The sequence below is a fragment of the Zingiber officinale genome, chromosome 2B (genome assembly GCF_018446385.1).
Source record: "Zingiber officinale cultivar Zhangliang chromosome 2B, Zo_v1.1, whole genome shotgun sequence".
NCBI lineage: Eukaryota > Viridiplantae > Streptophyta > Magnoliopsida > Zingiberales > Zingiberaceae > Zingiber > Zingiber officinale.
The window spans coordinates 123,615,581-123,633,745 of record NC_055989.1 but is presented as its reverse complement, the minus strand read 5'-3'; the positions used below and the strand labels follow the sequence as shown (position 1 = coordinate 123,633,745).

The 18,165-nt window shown below is 36.8% G+C and overlaps 1 protein-coding gene and 1 pseudogene across 2 annotated transcripts; one reads left to right on the top strand and one right to left on the bottom strand.

Annotated features, from left to right (window-relative positions):
• On the top strand, positions 1-6,587 carry LOC122046992 (serine/threonine protein phosphatase 2A 57 kDa regulatory subunit B' theta isoform-like). Of its 2 annotated transcripts, none has more exons than XM_042607987.1 (3): positions 1-165; positions 431-1,982; positions 6,047-6,587. In XM_042607987.1, exons 2-3 carry the CDS (start codon positions 780-782, stop codon positions 6,359-6,361), a joined length of 1,518 nt encoding a protein of 505 aa, XP_042463921.1. In that variant the 5' UTR covers positions 1-165; positions 431-779; the 3' UTR covers positions 6,362-6,587. The 2 variants fall into 2 exon arrangements, with proteins under 2 accessions (XP_042463921.1, XP_042463920.1); XM_042607986.1 differs by having other exon boundaries at positions 290-1,982.
• Positions 6,588-7,300: 713 nt separating this feature from the next.
• Positions 7,301-17,879, bottom strand: LOC122046991 (annotated as a pseudogene).
• Positions 17,880-18,165: the final 286 nt, after the last annotated feature.

Below are 18,165 nucleotides of genomic sequence, written 5' to 3'. Positions count from 1 at the left end.
CTCTCTTCCTTTTTCCTTCTTTCGTTGTTTGCCGTCGCTCGTCCCCCACCTTCATCATTTCCTTCCCCTCTCTCCCTTTCTCTTCTTTTTTTTCTTCCTCCTCTTCATTCTTCTTCTTCTTCTTGAAATGGAAGGTGTAGGAGACGACGCTGGGGAAGCAATGAGGTACTATTTTTTTTTTTCAGAAAACAATAAAAAAAGGTGTGTTTTTTTTTGCTGTCAGTGTTTGTAATTGGGAATGCCGCTATCGATCGATTCTTGTGGAAAATTCCTTTCTTGATTCATCCAGATCTCTGGCCGATCGTGGCGCCGCCCGAATCGCTCGATGCTAAACTCGGGGAACGGGGGAAGCTTTGATGCTGATTTTGGGGATGGAGTGGTGTTACTTAATCGCGGATAACACGAAAATTTGAATTTTTTTTTCTTTCAGATATGTGGTAGAATTTTCGAGCTATTTCCTCCCGATCTACCCTTCATATTGCATCTTTGGATTGGGATTTCTCCTCTTGGTTGCGGATTTCTTGTGAAGAAAATGTGTTCAGATGAAAAGCACGTTTTTTAATCTGATCGCAGAACTTTCCAAGGAGCTCAATAAGTTATTGCTGTAGTCATTTATTTGGAGATGTTAAAAAAAGGAGAAAGTGATTAAGAGCATAATCTGCCTGCCTCCAAAAGACAAAAAAAAGAAGGTCTTATTTACCAATCGATCTTCTCCTGGAACACACCCCTACATCATCTGCGTCTTTATTCAATTAAAATTTAGTTGTTTGCATCTAAGCATGATTAAGCAGATCCTGAACCGGCTCCCTCGAAAGCCATCAAAGTCTGATGGTCGGGATTCAGTTGGTGGCCCTGCTTCAGTATCATCATCTTCTTCTTCAAGTAGTGCTAGGAGTGGAGATCTACAAACAAGTAGGATCACTCATTTGAACAGTCAGGTTTCTGGATCGCCTCCTGGATCAAATAATCTAATGCATCCTTCAACTGTTAATCCAAGGATGAATGGAAATTACATACCCCCAGTCTATGAAGCATTACCGAACTTTAAAGATGTTTCTAACGCTGAGAAACAAAGCTTACTTGTGAGAAAATTGGACCTATGCTGTGTCGTTTTTGATTTTACTGACCCAACAAAAAATCTGAAGGAGAAAGACATAAAGCAACAAACTCTACTAGAGCTTGTTGATTATGTAGCTTCTGCAAGCGGGAAGTTTCCTGAGAATGTGATGCAAGAGATTACAAAGATGGTGTCCATCAACTTGTTCAGGACCTTAACTTCCCCACATCGAGAGAGCATGATTCTAGAAAAAGTTGATGGAGATGAGGAAGAACCTATGATGGACCCTGCATGGCCACACTTGCAAATCATCTATGAATTCTTTCTACGATTTGTTGCTTCTCCAGAGACAGATGCTAAGTTGGCAAAGAGGTATATAGACCATTCCTTTGTTCTCAAGCTGCTTGATCTTTTTGATTCTGAAGACCCAAGAGAGAGGGAGTACTTAAAGACCATACTTCATCGTATATATGGGAAATTTATGGCGCACCGCCCATTTATTAGGAAGGCGATTAATAACATCTTTTATCGATTCATCTTTGAGACAGAAAAGCACAATGGAGTTGCTGAGCTGTTGGAGATTTTAGGAAGTATTGTCAGTGGCTTTGCATTGCCACTAAAGGAAGAGCATAAGTTGTTTCTTGTACGTGCATTAATCCCACTTCACAAACCACGATGCATGGCTATGTATCATCAGCAGCTGTCATATTGCATAACTCAATTTATTGAAAAGGATTGCAAACTTTCAGATACTGTCATACATGGGTTGTTAAAATATTGGCCTCTTACAAATAGTTCGAAAGAAGTAATGTTCCTAGGGGAGTTAGAAGAAGTCCTAGAAGCAACCCAGCCTGCAGATTTTCAGAGATGTATGGTTCCACTGTTTCAGCGGATTGCTCGCTGCTTGAGTAGTTCTCACTTTCAGGTAAAATTCCTCTCAACCTTCAGTTTTAATTCCACTTTATGCTCTACAGGACCATGTACTTAGTTCCAATTATATTTTTCTTGGAATGCCTTTTCTTCTTTCATGTTAAATTAATGGTAATTTTAAATGCTTTGGCCATTGTTCTATTGAAACCTCAAGCACCATATTTAGCTTTTCTACATAATTGTATTTCTTATAGCATACGTCATAGTGTCAACTGAGGTTGTTGTTGTGTCAGCACACCGTGTTACTTTGGGTATGGAATAATACCTTTGAATATATATTATAGTGGCCGTTCTTGTCTTTCGTGTATTGATTAGTTAAGATAAACTGGAGCATGTTTAAAGTCAATATCTGCTTTTTTAAATCAACTCTCACTATTTGTTAGGTTGATTTTTTCTGATTTTATTGCTAGATACATCGAGAAGAAATTTTATCTGTCTGATAAATTTACTTATTTGATATCATTTAGACTCATTCTATTTGCTGAAGGCTTAAATTGATTTATACATTTTGTGAAGCTTGTCTGTAGTCTATAGTGGGCTCCAAAGGTTGAGTTTGCTTAATCGTGTCATGAGTTTCATGACAGAGATTCGGGAAGTGATTTCAATCAATTCTTTGCCACCAATATTGAGTAATGTTAAGTGAATGAATTGTTGCAAATTTCTTCTTTAGTTTTCTGTTCTACAAAGAGGCATTATCATATGTATTGACACTTGCTGGCTCACATCAATGATCCATGATGTTTGGTTGACGTCATAACCGTAGCAGGAAACAACTGAGATGATGTCAGTAAGGTAGGCAGTGTTAATGCAGATTTGAAGGTCTATAAGGCCTTAGGGTATGGGAAAGTGAGTTTTGGGAGGATTGAGGAGAGTGAAGTTTCTAGGCTTAGGAGAGAGAAAATCCGCAACAATAACTCCCAATTGGATAGACCCACAACCACTTCACTAAGAGTTTAATTGGCTCCACACCATGAGCCCTTTCATAGATTTCCTCTAGCTTGGTCCTACATATGGCATGCTCCAACAAATGTCTAAACTCATCTATTAAGTTGACCCTTAACAAATCAATATGATAGGTATGGACCGGTATGGTGAAGAGCAGGGCATGGAATCTTAAAGGGATGACAAGTGTTTGAGCTCAAATCACCTAGGTTCCTATCTTGAGGAGGCCATCAAGTGATAGTCAATTTCAATGGGGGAAGACTCATTTGGTTCTTAATTGACAAGATGAGTAACAAAATTCTGAATTGCGAGGACAATTCTCAAAGAAACCTAGTGAATCACTGGTCGAAGGAAGAACTAGAAGTTTCGCTGGAGTCTAAGCCCATTCTAGAAGGACAGAATTAAATGACCTTTTGAAGTGCTGCACAAGGATCAACCAAGTTAGGTGCTAGAGCTAGGGTTGAACAAACCCTGTTGGTTCAGAATATTCAAGAAGAGCTTGTTTTACAAACTTTCATGTGTCTAGCATGAATACATATGATGGAAGCATTTGGCTGGACTAAACATGTGGATGACTTCAACATAAGGATGTCTTTGTATGGAATGACTAATGCAATTATGTGTTGGGTTTTCCCCTCTATGTTGGCGGGAGTGGCCCAAAAGTGGTTTGCAGACTTGTGGGATAGATTGCCAGCTCCGAGGAGTTAACTCACAGCTTCAAAGCCTGCTTCTTTGACAACTGTTAAATAGCCAAAAGTGTTGATAGCTTAATATCTTTAACCATCCAATTTCTGCACTCGCTATATGAGAGCCGTTGTCACACTATACAGAGATATTAAAAAGAGTAAGCCAATATGCTATGTCGTAAAGTTCATGACATCAAAAGTGAGGTCCAAAAGATTAGATGAGCCTCAAAGACTGTGACCACACGTGTCCCCAAAACTTCTGACAAGGTCCTTTGAGGTTCAAAAAAGCTAGGGAATCCCTCTGATTATCCCATTATCAGTGATTCTCATAGAAAAATGAGATAAAAAAGCTAATAGACTGAGCCAGCTAATCAGATCTACAGCCCATAAGAAAGATTGCAGTTTATTATGTCTTTTCCATACTGACCACAGACATTACATTGATGACTTCCACTTGAGGTAGGAGATAAAAAAAAAGCTAATCAAGAACAGATACATGTGTTGTTTCCTCATGCATATAAGAGAGAAAATGAAAAAGAAAATAGTGAGCAAACCAATTCAAAAAAACTTATTTGATTATTGGAGGCTCAACAACAGGCAGGTCAAGCAACATGAAGACCAAGGCTTATGTGAACAAAAGGCCTACCTACTTCTCCTTGAGTATAGCACCTGAATCAAATTGAAACCTCACTTTCTCATAAAAAGATATGATATTGCAGGTCAAATGGCAGATCGCCATTACGCTGGTCAATCTCTAGGTTGTCAATTGCTTAGTAAAAAGAGTACTCAGGCAACTCAGCTGATGTGCTTTTTTATGACAACTTTGTGAAGATAAGCTATACTAAGATAGACCTTGATAGGGAGAACATGATCCTCACAAGTTTCCCTACGAATGCTATACATACTCTGAGGACCATCACCTTGTCGTTATCATAGGAGAATAGTAGTGGTTCAGAAGTATTCAAGTACAATTCTTAGTAGTTGATTTGCTTTCAATTTACAATGTAATTATGTAATAAATACTTGGCAGGCCATCCCTTAGAAGAAGCAGTTTCTGTATATAGCTTGGTAATGAAGTTCCCAACCTCGTTGAGGTTGAAATGATATCAGCTGACCCAGTAGAGTTGAAGGCATGTTACAAAAATGCCTTGAACATTAATAAGGAGTTGGTGCTACAGATTGAGGAAGCCGCCCCAATCAAAACCAGACAGGGTGGAAGGCAGAGCGTTACACCTCTAAGTTGCACAATTATGTACATTAGAAGTAGTTCACGATGTCAACAAGCACCCATGTAAAAAAAGATGAAGCAACAAGTGATACCTAGTCTATTCGAGATAATGCCCTCTTGTTAATGAGACTCAAGGTGAATTCACCCTTGAGCCGAGGAAAAGTGGAAACATTCTTGTAAGAACTTGCCTGTGTAAAGAGGGGCACACTCTCAAGCACTTTAAGGCAATGATGATCAAGCCTTCTCAAGTTAGATGTCTTGAACTCCCGTGAAGTTACGACAAATGCCCTTAAAACTGTGGAACAAGGAGAGCAATAACAGGATAGCTCACTGAACTTGAAAGTGAGACTAAGCAAGGATGTGCCAAGTAAGAAAAACTAAAGAAATTGATAGGTAGCAAGCCCCATATAAGGACAAATGCATGACCAATTGCTAGAAATTGACTAAGCCAATGTAGCAACATTGGACTTATGACCAACTGTCAGGGACTGACACAGTCCACGTCACCGTATAAGGCCCATGAGCAACTGATCGTTAGAGATTGACTAACCTGATGTCCCAGTATGGGACTTATGACCTATTGCCAGCCCATAAAGGATGAAAGGCTAACACTCCCCTACAGGTTAGAACCCATGGCATGGTTAGCTGCTAAATGGAGTAGCAATAACCTTCACAAACCCAAATTGGGGCATCACCCTATTAGCAATGCAAAGAAGCAATACAAGAATTTCATATTCATCTATCTTAAGTCTTAACTATTCACTCAATTCTTTATTAATATTGAAACTGCATTTCAAATATTTTTATTGCAGTTCTAGTTAACTTAATTCTTAATCTCCAAAGTTTTCCTCCTCAATCAAAGCTTTAGATTTACAGTTTAGTTTGGTGTTTTGGTTTGAATCAAATAATGGACACTCCTAGCAGTATGCATATCTTTTTTTATCGCAATCATATAATCATTAGACACTCCTAATTTCTCTAAACCTCAATACAATAGTTGTCTTGGTAGTCAAGCATATAATGGTCCTAAATTGTTAGTTGAGTTTTTATTTTATTTTATTTCAGCTGGAAACTCTTTGGTTTTTAGTTTAAAATGCTATGTGCCACAGGTTTGAGCTAGGTTGTGGTGCGTGCATATTTGTTTTTTGGTCATTGGCTTATGATTAGAGTTAGATCATTTTTCGTTCCTATGCTCTTATGCAGGTGGCTGAAAGAGCATTGTTCCTTTGGAATAATGATCATATTGAAACCTTGATCAAACAGAATAGCAAGGTTATACTACCTGTCATTTTCCCTGCATTGGAGAGAAACTCAAAGAGTCACTGGAACCCAGCCGTGCAGAGCTTGACAATAAACGTTCGCAAGATTTTCTCTGACCACGATCCTCAGCTGGTTGCGGAGTGTTTGAAGAAATTCCAGGAAGATGAAGCTCAACACAAAGAAATGGTATCCGAACGTGAAGCAACATGGAAGCGTCTTGAAGACATTGCTGCTTCGAAAACCAGCAGTGCGGCATAGTTATTCCACTCCGCATGGTGTATCTCATTCAGTTTCTTTTCATTGTTACATCTCGATGTAGTAGCTCAGCATCCGTGATCAAGTGACGAGGTTAAGGGTTCTTGATCCACTTAATGTTTTCTCTCAGTACGTTATTCCTTGTGTCTAGTTTTTTTGATTGAATCAACCTTTTATTACTGTTATTTAGAAAGAAAAAAAATAATCAAAGGAGATCTGATTACTGCTTTGTATGTTGTGACATAGTGCCCTGTCTATTTCTTGTCTAACTTTTAATGCATTTCCAAGCTACATCACAAAGTAACAACATGAACCACAACCCTCCAAGAGCACTTGTGTGCAATGTATTATAGGAAAGAACAAATTAGATTTTGTTAGGACTATTATCTTCCTTAGCTCCTAACCATCTTACATTTGAGCATAGCTTCAAACCATCTTACATTTGAGCATATGGATACTGTGACATTTGGTAGATTCTTTTTTATTTTCTCAAAATTTAAATCTAGAGGTTTTGCTTTAGTTATAAAAGTTCTGTTTGGTACAGAGATCTCTCATTCTCCTTTTCACTTCAACGATGAAGGCTACTGAAATGTATTTTCCTTTCACTGGTTGGAATGAAAATCCTTATCTCAGTAAGGAACCACATTGAGATGTGGCCTCCTAATTTAGCAACAGCAGATTTTGATTTAAAACTCTCTTGATAAAAAAAGATTAAGGGCTCTCTTGTCTCACCAGATAGCATTCACATGCATGATTCTTGCAACAAAACATGCAGTTAAATACATTTAAATTATCCGAATTCATCTAAATTCTATCAGGTAATTTTGTTAATGAGCACATGTATAGGAATTATTTCATTATGGCCTATCCTTAAGAAGTTCTCTGTGCGCTATGCAATGTAGCTCAGCATATCAATAATTACCAATCAAAGTTATTTCATCATTCCATTGTGTTCCCATAGTTTTCAGCAAAGAGGCACTTACCTGCCACATACGCAAGGATCATCCTCCCTAATGCTTTTGCATTATCCACATAAGGTCTCAAAGGAGCACTCTATGTTGAGGTAGATATTGTCCCAGTAACCTTTAGGTCTCAAAGGGGTACCTGATTATTACTCATTTTTACATGAGTTCCTCAACTCGAGTGTTTCTCCAGTAACCAAAATGCAGTGGAAGTCCCCAAGAAAACTAAGGTTAGTACAATGGAATGAATAATAACTTTCTTGGATATTTCAATTATCATTTCAAAAGTTTACAAATGTATCAAAGTAATACAATTGCAATCCAATCTAGAGTAGCAAATAGAGAGCTATGATCTGAGAGTGCTCGCGAGTATGCTCCTGACATCGACGTGACTCGCATAGTGATGCACCAAGTGATAGTCATCATGAACTCTCTGTAGCACCTGTTCAATGAAAATAAATTTTAAAAATATTGAAGCATTTAAAATGTAAATTAACCCCTCTTAATTAGTACGAGAGTAGATTAGAAAATAATTTATTTCTTACCAATAAGACGGATGCTAAAGCATCATCATCGTCCACGCCCGTATGAAGTGGCGAATCTCCCGCCACCATGTATTTATGGCAAGTGTAAGGAAAATAGGCGTATCTGCACAAATTAAATTGTCAATAATTTCAATAATGAATAAAAAATATTATTCAAATAATTAAAGAAACATTACTTTATTTATTTATTTATTTATATGTACCTCTGAATGAGAATGAGATTCCATTGATTATGCGGCCAAACTCTCACAGTATCATCCAAAATCAGCACGCTGGACTCAAAAGTAGTCACTTGATCTAAATTTTTAACCAATAGACCGTGATCATCTATGCTGGCATCCTCTCTGGAGATGATCCTGCCGAAGAATAAGGTACCGGTGGGATCAAGTAACTCGGCCATCGCAACCGCATATCGCTGAGTCCCCATAGTGACGACGTGCAGATCAAACAATTCTCTCGCCTGCAATTAAAAACAAAAGAAATGATTAATTCATAATATGTGTAACATGTAATAGATGAATGCCAATCACATTAAAAAAAAAAAAAGCAGTTCTCTATTTAAATTATAGAAAAGACAGATGCAATTATAACTATAATGTTATTAAAATTAATTAGTTCAGTAATGTTAGTGAGTAAAACATCATTTATATAGGACATGAATAATGGTCACAGGAGAGTGAACTTAATAAATCTTACTGGTTTGATAAAAAAAAATGGTACCAAATATTATTAGTTGTTTTTTTGTTGTTTACTATAAATGACCTGCAAAGATTCATCATTCATACGCTATTAACCAAACTCACTTAAATTCCTATCCGAATGGAATCGTGTGGCCTGATCAAACTCCCCACCCTCCCATGCATAGTAGTAATTATATTAATATTCATCCCCTTAATGTGGATGAATTAATGTTGATTTTATTACCATCTTACTTTCCTTTAATCTTCATTTTGTTTTTTAAAAAAAAACATCCTGTTATTTTCAGAAGTTAAGTATCTTTATCAGTCAATAACAATATTCTTAAATTAATATTTTTATAAAAAACAAACAGTAGAAGTTACCTTATGGAGGAATTCTCTGACTCCGGGTCTGAGTTTCGTCCAACATCGAAGACTATCAACGCAGAAAAGATCACAATCATCCCTCTCTTTCTGCATCGTCAGTTTTCTCCTCAAAAGTCGTTTATCGGCCGAAGCCGCTCGATCAAACTGATAATGCAAAACCATCAAATGAATTTGTCAGCATTTAATATAATTATTTTTGACAAAATCAACAAATTAACAAATAAATACAGTGCAATTAGTGGAGATAGATTACCTCGACCGAGTTTAAGAGAGTGAGATCTAAATCCAAAACCAAGGACAGTTTAGGCGTAGAGATCGGCAATTCTACTCTCTGTTTTTTTGCAGCGTCGTCATCTCCGGTGGACTCGTTGTCGATGCGCTTGCGTCTGATTCCTCTGGTCTCATGCGACCCACCCAGGGCTCCATGGTTGAGGCCATGAATAGAGGGTGGTTTTGCATCCGACGCAAGCATCATCATAATTAATCAGGTAATGAAGGAGGAGGAGAAATTGGAAGTGGAGGGAAAGTGGAAGAGGAGAACAAACAAGGGTTTGAAAATGAATCGGCGCAAAACAACGGCGCCTGATTTAATTAATATAAGAACTAACAAGGGTTTGGTTGATACGTGTAGGCAGTAGCAGAGTGATCTTGAAGGCCGGCTGGATGGACCAACTCAGCCCAGCCCAGCCCAGCCCAGCCCAGTTGAATGGCTTTATATTTATTTGCTGTCTCTTTGACATCCATATTATAATCTCTGCTCTTAATTGATCTGCCTAGATTATTTGAGAGGGCTTAGTGTATCCCATAGGGGTCAATGATCAAGGCAACTTGCCTTACACTTGTCACCAAAGTCTCCAATATTAAAGGTAAAAGATTTCTTACGACTTAACTCTCAAAAAATGAAAAGACATAAAAAATGAAAATACTTTATATGTCTGTGCAAGAAAAATGATCTAACTGTTTGTCACATATCTCTTGTGAGTTTTATCCACTTGAGCAAATAAGAGGGAGGAAATTGCTTCTCCTTTATTCTTTCATGACCCAATGGCTAATTGTGGATGACTTTCGGATGCAATGTCTCAGCCACTCAACCTTATCATATATAACTTCATTGGAAACATAATTGAATTGAACCTACAAACATCGTGGATTGTCAAATTTAGCAAATGCTTTTATATGTGATTGGTTATAATGGCTTGAAATCTTCTGGTGACTAAACCACCACTCTCTGACAAATCAAGTATTCTACGTCAAGGTGGTACTTAGATTTTGATCTTTTTGTGATCCTTTGCTCATTAATTTACTTGCACCCACATTAATACAATGGTCAACATTCTTACATAAAAGGAGTATGGCAAGGGGCATTGAAAATTTCTATAGGTGTTTTATCTTGTGACATATCACTAAATATAATTTATTTTTTAGGGACTTATAAATAGGGACACGAAGGAGAGGCTAATTAGTGTAATGATAAAATTATTATCGTGTGACTTAAAAATTATGAGTTCGAATATCGAAATAACTTTTTGAAAAGCAAGATAAGACGGTGTAAAATAGCTCCTTTTTCAGGATCCTTGCATTAACAAGACTTCGTACACCAAGCCATGGAAATGTCTTATATGTCAAATTGAGAAGTTTCTAGGGATTATGGAGGGCACGTAGACCTTTCCAAGACATTTTCCTGAATAATAACATGTATGCTATGTTTAGGAGTCTTAAATTTATAGTGTCAAAGGGAAACATTAGGTTGGTATGAGTCTACTATAAATTTATTTAGTGCACATCATGAATTTATGATTAATTTATTTTAACTTTGCTTCAATTATTTGGTGTTTTTAAAGTGCTTAATATATTTCAAAATGTTTCAAATGAATAAAATTTAAATTCTTTAGCTACTTATAGTTTCATCTCACGTATTATTAACATCCAACAACACATTGATAAAATTATTATTGCTGCCGATGAAATTATTATTATGAAGATTGAATTTATCGCATTCATAAGATATAAATTTGTGTCTTCACACTTGTTGAAAATTTGTCCCATCAAAGAAGAGATGAAGCTAGAACTCTTCAAAGGGGAGACCAAATCAGCTACGACTCTTAAAAAGGATAATGTGAGGTGCTTCTGAATGTTGTTGTAAAAGTTTAGTTTTTTTGTCTTAGAGGGGAAAAAAAACAAATTTGGTTAGCTTATACTTGTTCTTCCTCTTGGAAGCATCAGAAACTAGCTTATTTGATTACAAAAGACAGGGCAACTCAAAATATCCCATAAATTTGAACTCGTGGTAGACAATTGTTCTGAAAGAGAACCCCAACAAAATAAGTTAACTGTTGCAGAAAATGAACTGCCTTCTAATTAATGTAGACTATTTTTCGTGATTTGATCTGAGTACGAAAAGCATAAACCTATGGGAATTTATCCAACAAAAAACCAAGAAGCGTTGTATTAAAGTTTAAAAATTGTTAATAAATGTTGAAGGGTTCCAACAGAATGAGGCTTTATTTTGTTGTATTAACAACATAAAGACAGACACTACCATTCTAATAATATGCTTAGAATAACAGAAAAATGATCACAGAAGTTACCTGCATTGCATTAGCATCTTTCTCAATAGATTTACTGGACTTGGTAGAAACTGAAGGACTTGATGCATCGTCACTTGAAAGCTTCTCCAGAGTGCCTTTATGTTCAGCGTCTTTTTTCGCTCTTGATTTTGCTTTAGCTGCTGTTGACAGAACAGCAGTAGGAATCCTGACTGCAGAAATTGAGGTAGGAGGTGTGGTTGGGCGAGGGTACTCAAAAAGGGAAGGCTTTGCATTTGATAAGAACTCAAATTGTGCAACTTTGAGATCATAGTTGAGTCCAATAAAGGCAGTTGGAGAGAAAGCGAGGCTTATGAAGTAGAGAAGGGGATACCAATACCAAAACTGGCTAAAAACTGCAAGCCCAACAACAGCTGTGATTTTGTCATGCTTTGTTTTAGACAGCAGTCTAATGCTTACATTCCTACCACCAGCATCAAGAATTCCAGAAGCCAATATTGCACCCATCTTGCTCATCATATCTTCATGCTTATCTAGAATTATTTTCTCTAATTGCCACCTACAAATATCAAAAAGATTTACAACATATAGCAAGGAAGTTATCATCTGCTTTATCACAAGCCTAAATTAGAATGTCACCAGCACCTGAATGTTCCAACACGAGAGTCACAAGAGTCATTGGTTTGGATCATAACCATGGCCATAGCTATGAGGGCTCCTTGGCAGACAAAATCCACGACATCAGATGTTAGAGGCTCAAGCAATGAAATGGCCTCAATCAAACCAGTACCAGCACAGGAAATGCCCACTGCTAGAGCCGCGCCATAACAGACATGAGGATTGTAAGACTTGGACAGCAAGGAAACAATTCTCGGGGTCTGCATCATCCGAAAATTACTGTAAAAACTAATACAATAAGGTAAAAAATAACTGGTTTGGGAATATTGACTCAGGTTGATTGAAATTACTATAATCACAGGGGTTGCTATAACCGCCGATGGGTAATAAATGAGAGTGAAGGAGAAGACCACGAACAGGAGATAAGTTTGCAAACACAACATCATAAATAAATTTGATGAGCAAGGACTACTATCTTCATATTCAAGATTTATTAAGACTTAAGCATTCATATAAACAAATTCAAAATAACTTACCTGTTCGGGTTCAGAGTACAAGACAAATCCAAGGGCTAGAACAGCAGTCCTTCGGACATCATCACATACATCTGAGACAGCAAAATGAAGCAACTGACGGATGGCCTTGTTGTTTGCTGTTCCCCGATAGGCTAAAGCCAAAGCATACATGCCACCATAACGAAGTATAGGATCTTGATCTCTTGTCATTTGCTCAATCAAAAAATCCGCCTCCTCTTCCCTTCCATAAACTGTCAAAGCAATTCCAAGAGATAAGCCCCTGTAAAGAAGAATACAGATCAATGTATGGCTTCTTAATTAGTGGATGTAATTAAAAAAAGGATTTCTAGTTTAAGACTCAAGAACATAAAGATGACATATCTTTTATAAGAATTAAGATTTTTTTTTTTCAAAAAAAAAAGGAGTGTAGAGGCTACCAAAAAAGAAATAGATGAACTAGTCAACCATGCCACATCAGCCCATTTAGGCAAATACACAATTTCATCAAAAAAAAAAAAGGGAAAATACACAAACCATACTTACCGAATGATTTTTTCATGTTGTGTATCATGTGCATATGCAAGCATTTCACTAGCCTTTTCACTTGCAGTCCCAACCATGAGCAACCCCATACTAATGCCAGCAGCTTCACCAGCCACAGCACTATCTGTATAGAGCACATTTTTGACATCTTCATATATTTCCTCATCTCCTGTTCCTAAAGCTGCCAATCCAAGACCTAAGCAAGCTCCATGCTGGATAACCTGTAAAATATATATCAACATATCAAATGAGACCAGGTTACTAAATTTGATGCTTGCATGAGTGTATTTCGGATTCAGTGTTTGGGGAATTTTATAAATAAAAGTCACCTCAGCATTAGTATTCTGCAGGTTTTCACGAAGAAATTGCTTGATGCCTTCTCCATGGTTAGCATGAATCAATCCCAAACCATAAAGTGCCCCACCTTCAGAATAAGGACTACCACCACCAACAGCACCACTTTCAGGTAAATATGGTGCCATCAGGGACCTTCCTTGCTGCAGATGACCTCTGTGGATGACTCCTAGTCCAGCGGTAGCACTGAACTTGGCCCAGTTTGTTGCTCTGCTAAGCCATTCCTGCCAACATTGAATCAAGAAAATTTAAACTTAAATTAAATGCAGAAACATATCGACTACTGGAATTTTCTTTAATCAAAACAACATGACAATTGAAAAAAGATAGATCAAGGAGAAGAAACCAAGGAATTTCTATGGCATACACTAATATACTCATACCAGATTTTCTCTAAGAAAAGTGTCGACGGTTGTTCCAGCATGCATTATCGCATTGGCACATATTGCTGCACTCTGGCACACACTATTTCTCATTTCCACTGACTGCTTTATCGTCTTAAGAATCAAAAGGTCAGACCTATGATCAAGACACAATGATATTAATTTGCATGTGAATGCCATAGTAAGATACACATGAATAAAGATAATGACTTGCCAGCCAATTATGAAAGATGTTATGTGTTACCTATTCTGACTATATATTGTAGAGTCAACTGAATTGATGTTTCTCCAGATAAAATCTCTTTTATCTTCATATGCCTCTCATTCCGAGTGGTGACCACTTCAGTGGTATTTTCTGCAATCTCATTAACAGCATGAGATTCTTCAGATATGTGAACATCCTCTGCATCAACATTGGCTTTCTCGTTTTGTGAATTTGGAGTTGATGATACTTGATCAGGGTTCACATGGTCAATTGCTTGAGATGTGAAGCCTGATAACTGATTGACAACCTTTAATAGGAAGGCTTGATGCTCATTCTCTACAAGATTGAAAGCTATCTGAAATGCAAGAAGGGCATCCTCCTACACAGGAAAATAAATCAAAATGTCAGAATTGCCACTGCCACTAAATACAAAAAGAAAAATATAATTAAATACCTTGTTCACAGATAGCAACCTCTCTAAAACGGTTGCAACAGTTTTGGGTTCATTCAAAAACAAGAGGCAATGGCAAATGCTTAAATAATCAGGAGAATCCAGCCTCTGATATATTTTGACAAGTAGACGGAGAACCTGCAATATTAAACCACAAGCAATTAGACAACTTGTCACATGTCAACTTGAGCGATGCATTCTCACCCAAAATGAAAAATGGATCTCACTTTTTATTGTATGATAAATCAGAGTAAGTGTTCAGGCCAAACCAACCCTAACACACACGCACGCGCACGCGCGCGCGCGCGCACACACACAAAAGAAAGATTTCACTAACAGAATTCTGAACTCCCAAGTATTTTTCTTGTGCAAATGAATGAAAAAAGGCACGTGCATCCATGTTGAAGCACAGGCCACATTTGTTACAGTGAGGATGTCAGCGAAGTTCATGCCGCCATGCATGTTAAACATTAAACTCAATGAAGAAAGAGGTTAGCATATTTTATAACTAACTAATCTATCAAAATTAAACACCAGAAACTGTCATGCATGCTTTCTACACTAACCGAATTATGAACTCAATCCAAGTAGATTGAACAAGCTTCCAATTATATTTTCATACTGGAAACAAAATCATGAAATTTTCTACAAGATTTTCATTTCACAATCCAAGAAAAGGACCAATCAGAAACATTATGGATCAGAACGTGCTCCTAGGGTGCTATAAATTCAATAATTCATTAAAAACAACCATATTGAATGCAGTTAAGTTCATATGTACTGTGACTATAATGTTAATGCAAATTCCTACAAATCCCCTCCACTAAAGTTATCCCTGTATTGAGCCAAGTACTTGAAAATGCACACAGAAAAAGATTGCACAATTTTTTTAATTTCTTGATCAAACATAACCATGCCTTACAATGTAAATATACTTTTCTAGAACTACCAGATTCACAAGGATTAAATCGCACCATCATCATGTGGGTCGTTTCTCAGCATTATAAATTATTTCAATTGCGTGGAATTTCCATTGTAGTCCCGCATATGATTTTTTGTTTTAAATGGTCACAATAAGACATCATCATCATGAGAATATCTCCCATATGAGCTCACAATTTTTCCTCTCTCTTAATATAAGATAACTTAGCACCTTCACTAAGGTCTGGTGATTAATGAATAAGCAATATTGCCAACAAGCTTTTTCGAGGAAAAGATAGCACATACATTTAAGCAAACAGGTTAAAAGTTAGGAAAACGTCAAATGTTGATGAAGCAGCCATATTTGTTAGTTTATATCTGTACATAAGTATCCATATACTATAAATATCATCGCCAATCTGTGTTTGTTCTACCTATATGAAGCTGGCTATATGAATCTTGTCCCCTATTGAACTCAATGCAACATCGCCGATCATATTTGCACATGTTCGTTACTTTGAATCTGCATATACTTAATTGTATACTACCTTTTCTGAAAATTCATAGCAACAAAATTGTATATTTTTATTATCATAGCTAAAAGAATTTAACCCTCCATTGAGCTCAATGTGAGTCTGCATTAACATCATCGATGATATTCAGATGTCTCAGATAACTTTTCTATTACATTTAGAAATTTCTTTTATCTCCCTTGACCGCTTACCCCTTCAACTCTATCAATTCCAACTCATCTAATTATAGAATCTATTAACATTTTTTGACCGTCCAAACCATCTCAACCCATTTTATTTCATATTATCATTTATTTGTGCTACACAAGGTTACTCCACAGAGTGCCATTTTTTTTTTTATTTTCTATACAAAATGAAAATCCCCATAAAATTGCATCAGATTCAATACCGAGCACAAATATAGCATCAGATTCAACCTAGATATGCTATTATAGAGACATGAATAAGCTTATTGGAAACTTAACTGACAAGGATAGCATTACCTCACAGCGGTATTCTCTGTGATTGACAAATGAATGGGAAAGTGCTATGCAATATGAAAGTGCACCATGAATATTGTCACTTCAACTAATTGCTTTTTCAAGCTTATCTAATCTCCTACATTCAATGGACATCCCCATGGCTTGCTGGTATTTACCATCTAAAATGCACCTGAATCAACAACATATGTTGATACTTTCATAGACAGTAATAAATAGATATTGAAAGCACAAAATTTCTTAACATACTTGTCCAGCAGTCTTTCTACTATTGCCTCCAACCTTGGATCCATTTGTGACTCCCCTTCACTTGTTTTTGTTGATTTAGACTTAAGAGTGGCATATTCATCTAGCGCTTTGGCTAAAAAAACAACATGAATCAGAACCGACAATAATTGGAAGAGAAAAATGCAATCGAATCAATTGGCTAGAGTTGCATACCTAATAAAGTATGAGCATAAGCAGAATCTTCTGATACATCAAATAGGGGTCCAGCACCAAGAGCGTAAGACAATGAGTCATTAAGCTCTACAAGATAGTAGAAAAGACTTGGCCAGTAGAACCAAATAAGAACATCTAATATTGGAAATGAAATGACAACAGTTTCAAATCAAGTAACAACAAATACTCGATACAAAAATTTAATTTGTCAAAAAGAAAAAGAAAGCAAAGCATCACCTTAGATACCACCAATGCAGCAAGTTGCCTTTGATCAAACTCCTCGTCTTCATATAAACTTTCACTGCAAAATATGAGGCTGAGTGATACTGACGGAAAAATAAGCACGAAAGAAACCGAACCATGTTATGGAATTATTTCTGGACAACTATCCTTGACGTCGCATAACAATAACACACTTCCAAGCTCTAATACGATTCATAAGCATGTTCTCGTCTTAGAAAACACATTAAAACCAAAAGTCCAAACTTCAACCCATCGTAGCACTTTTCCCAATCACACCTCCTGTAACTTTATAAAGATTCACAAAATTCAAGGTACCCAAATTCAAAAAACAAAGAAAGGAGAAACCTCGACAGAAACACCAAATCTGCAACCCGTACTAAAGCCCTAACCCAACCGAGGAAAAGAAAAAAAATCAAGAATAAAAGGCAGAATGAGGGAAAAATTAGAGCAAACGGGCTCACATGGTGGGGACGCTGGTGAAGATCTCAGGCCAGAAAAGGTGGACGAGGGAGTTGAGCTTGTCGAGGGCGTGAAGCTTCAGCTCCGGGTGCGGTTCGTGAAGCATCGCAATAACACCGCTCGCGGAGCTCACAATCGCCATCTCCAGGTTATTTCAATCGCTAGTCGCAGCGGGGACGCCGGTTCCGTCGTCGATGGCTGGCGGTAGGGAGAGAGAATTCTTTTTACTTGGAGACTCGGCAAACTAAAAAGAAGCGAGCTGTTCATTTGCTCAGATGACAAAATATCCAGTTAAATTATTAAAAATGAAAAATACCTTTAATCTTTGTATTTTTTTATCTAGTGGCATTTTATTCCTATATTTAAAAAATAATATTTGACCAAAAGTCAGATGTAAAAAATCTTAATAAAAGATAATTATATTTTTATCTTTTATTTAATCAATTTTTAATAATAATAATAATAAAGGGAAAAGTATACATGCACCGGTATAAATAATAAAAATAATAATAATTCTAAAAAAGATAATTAATCAAAAACTTATT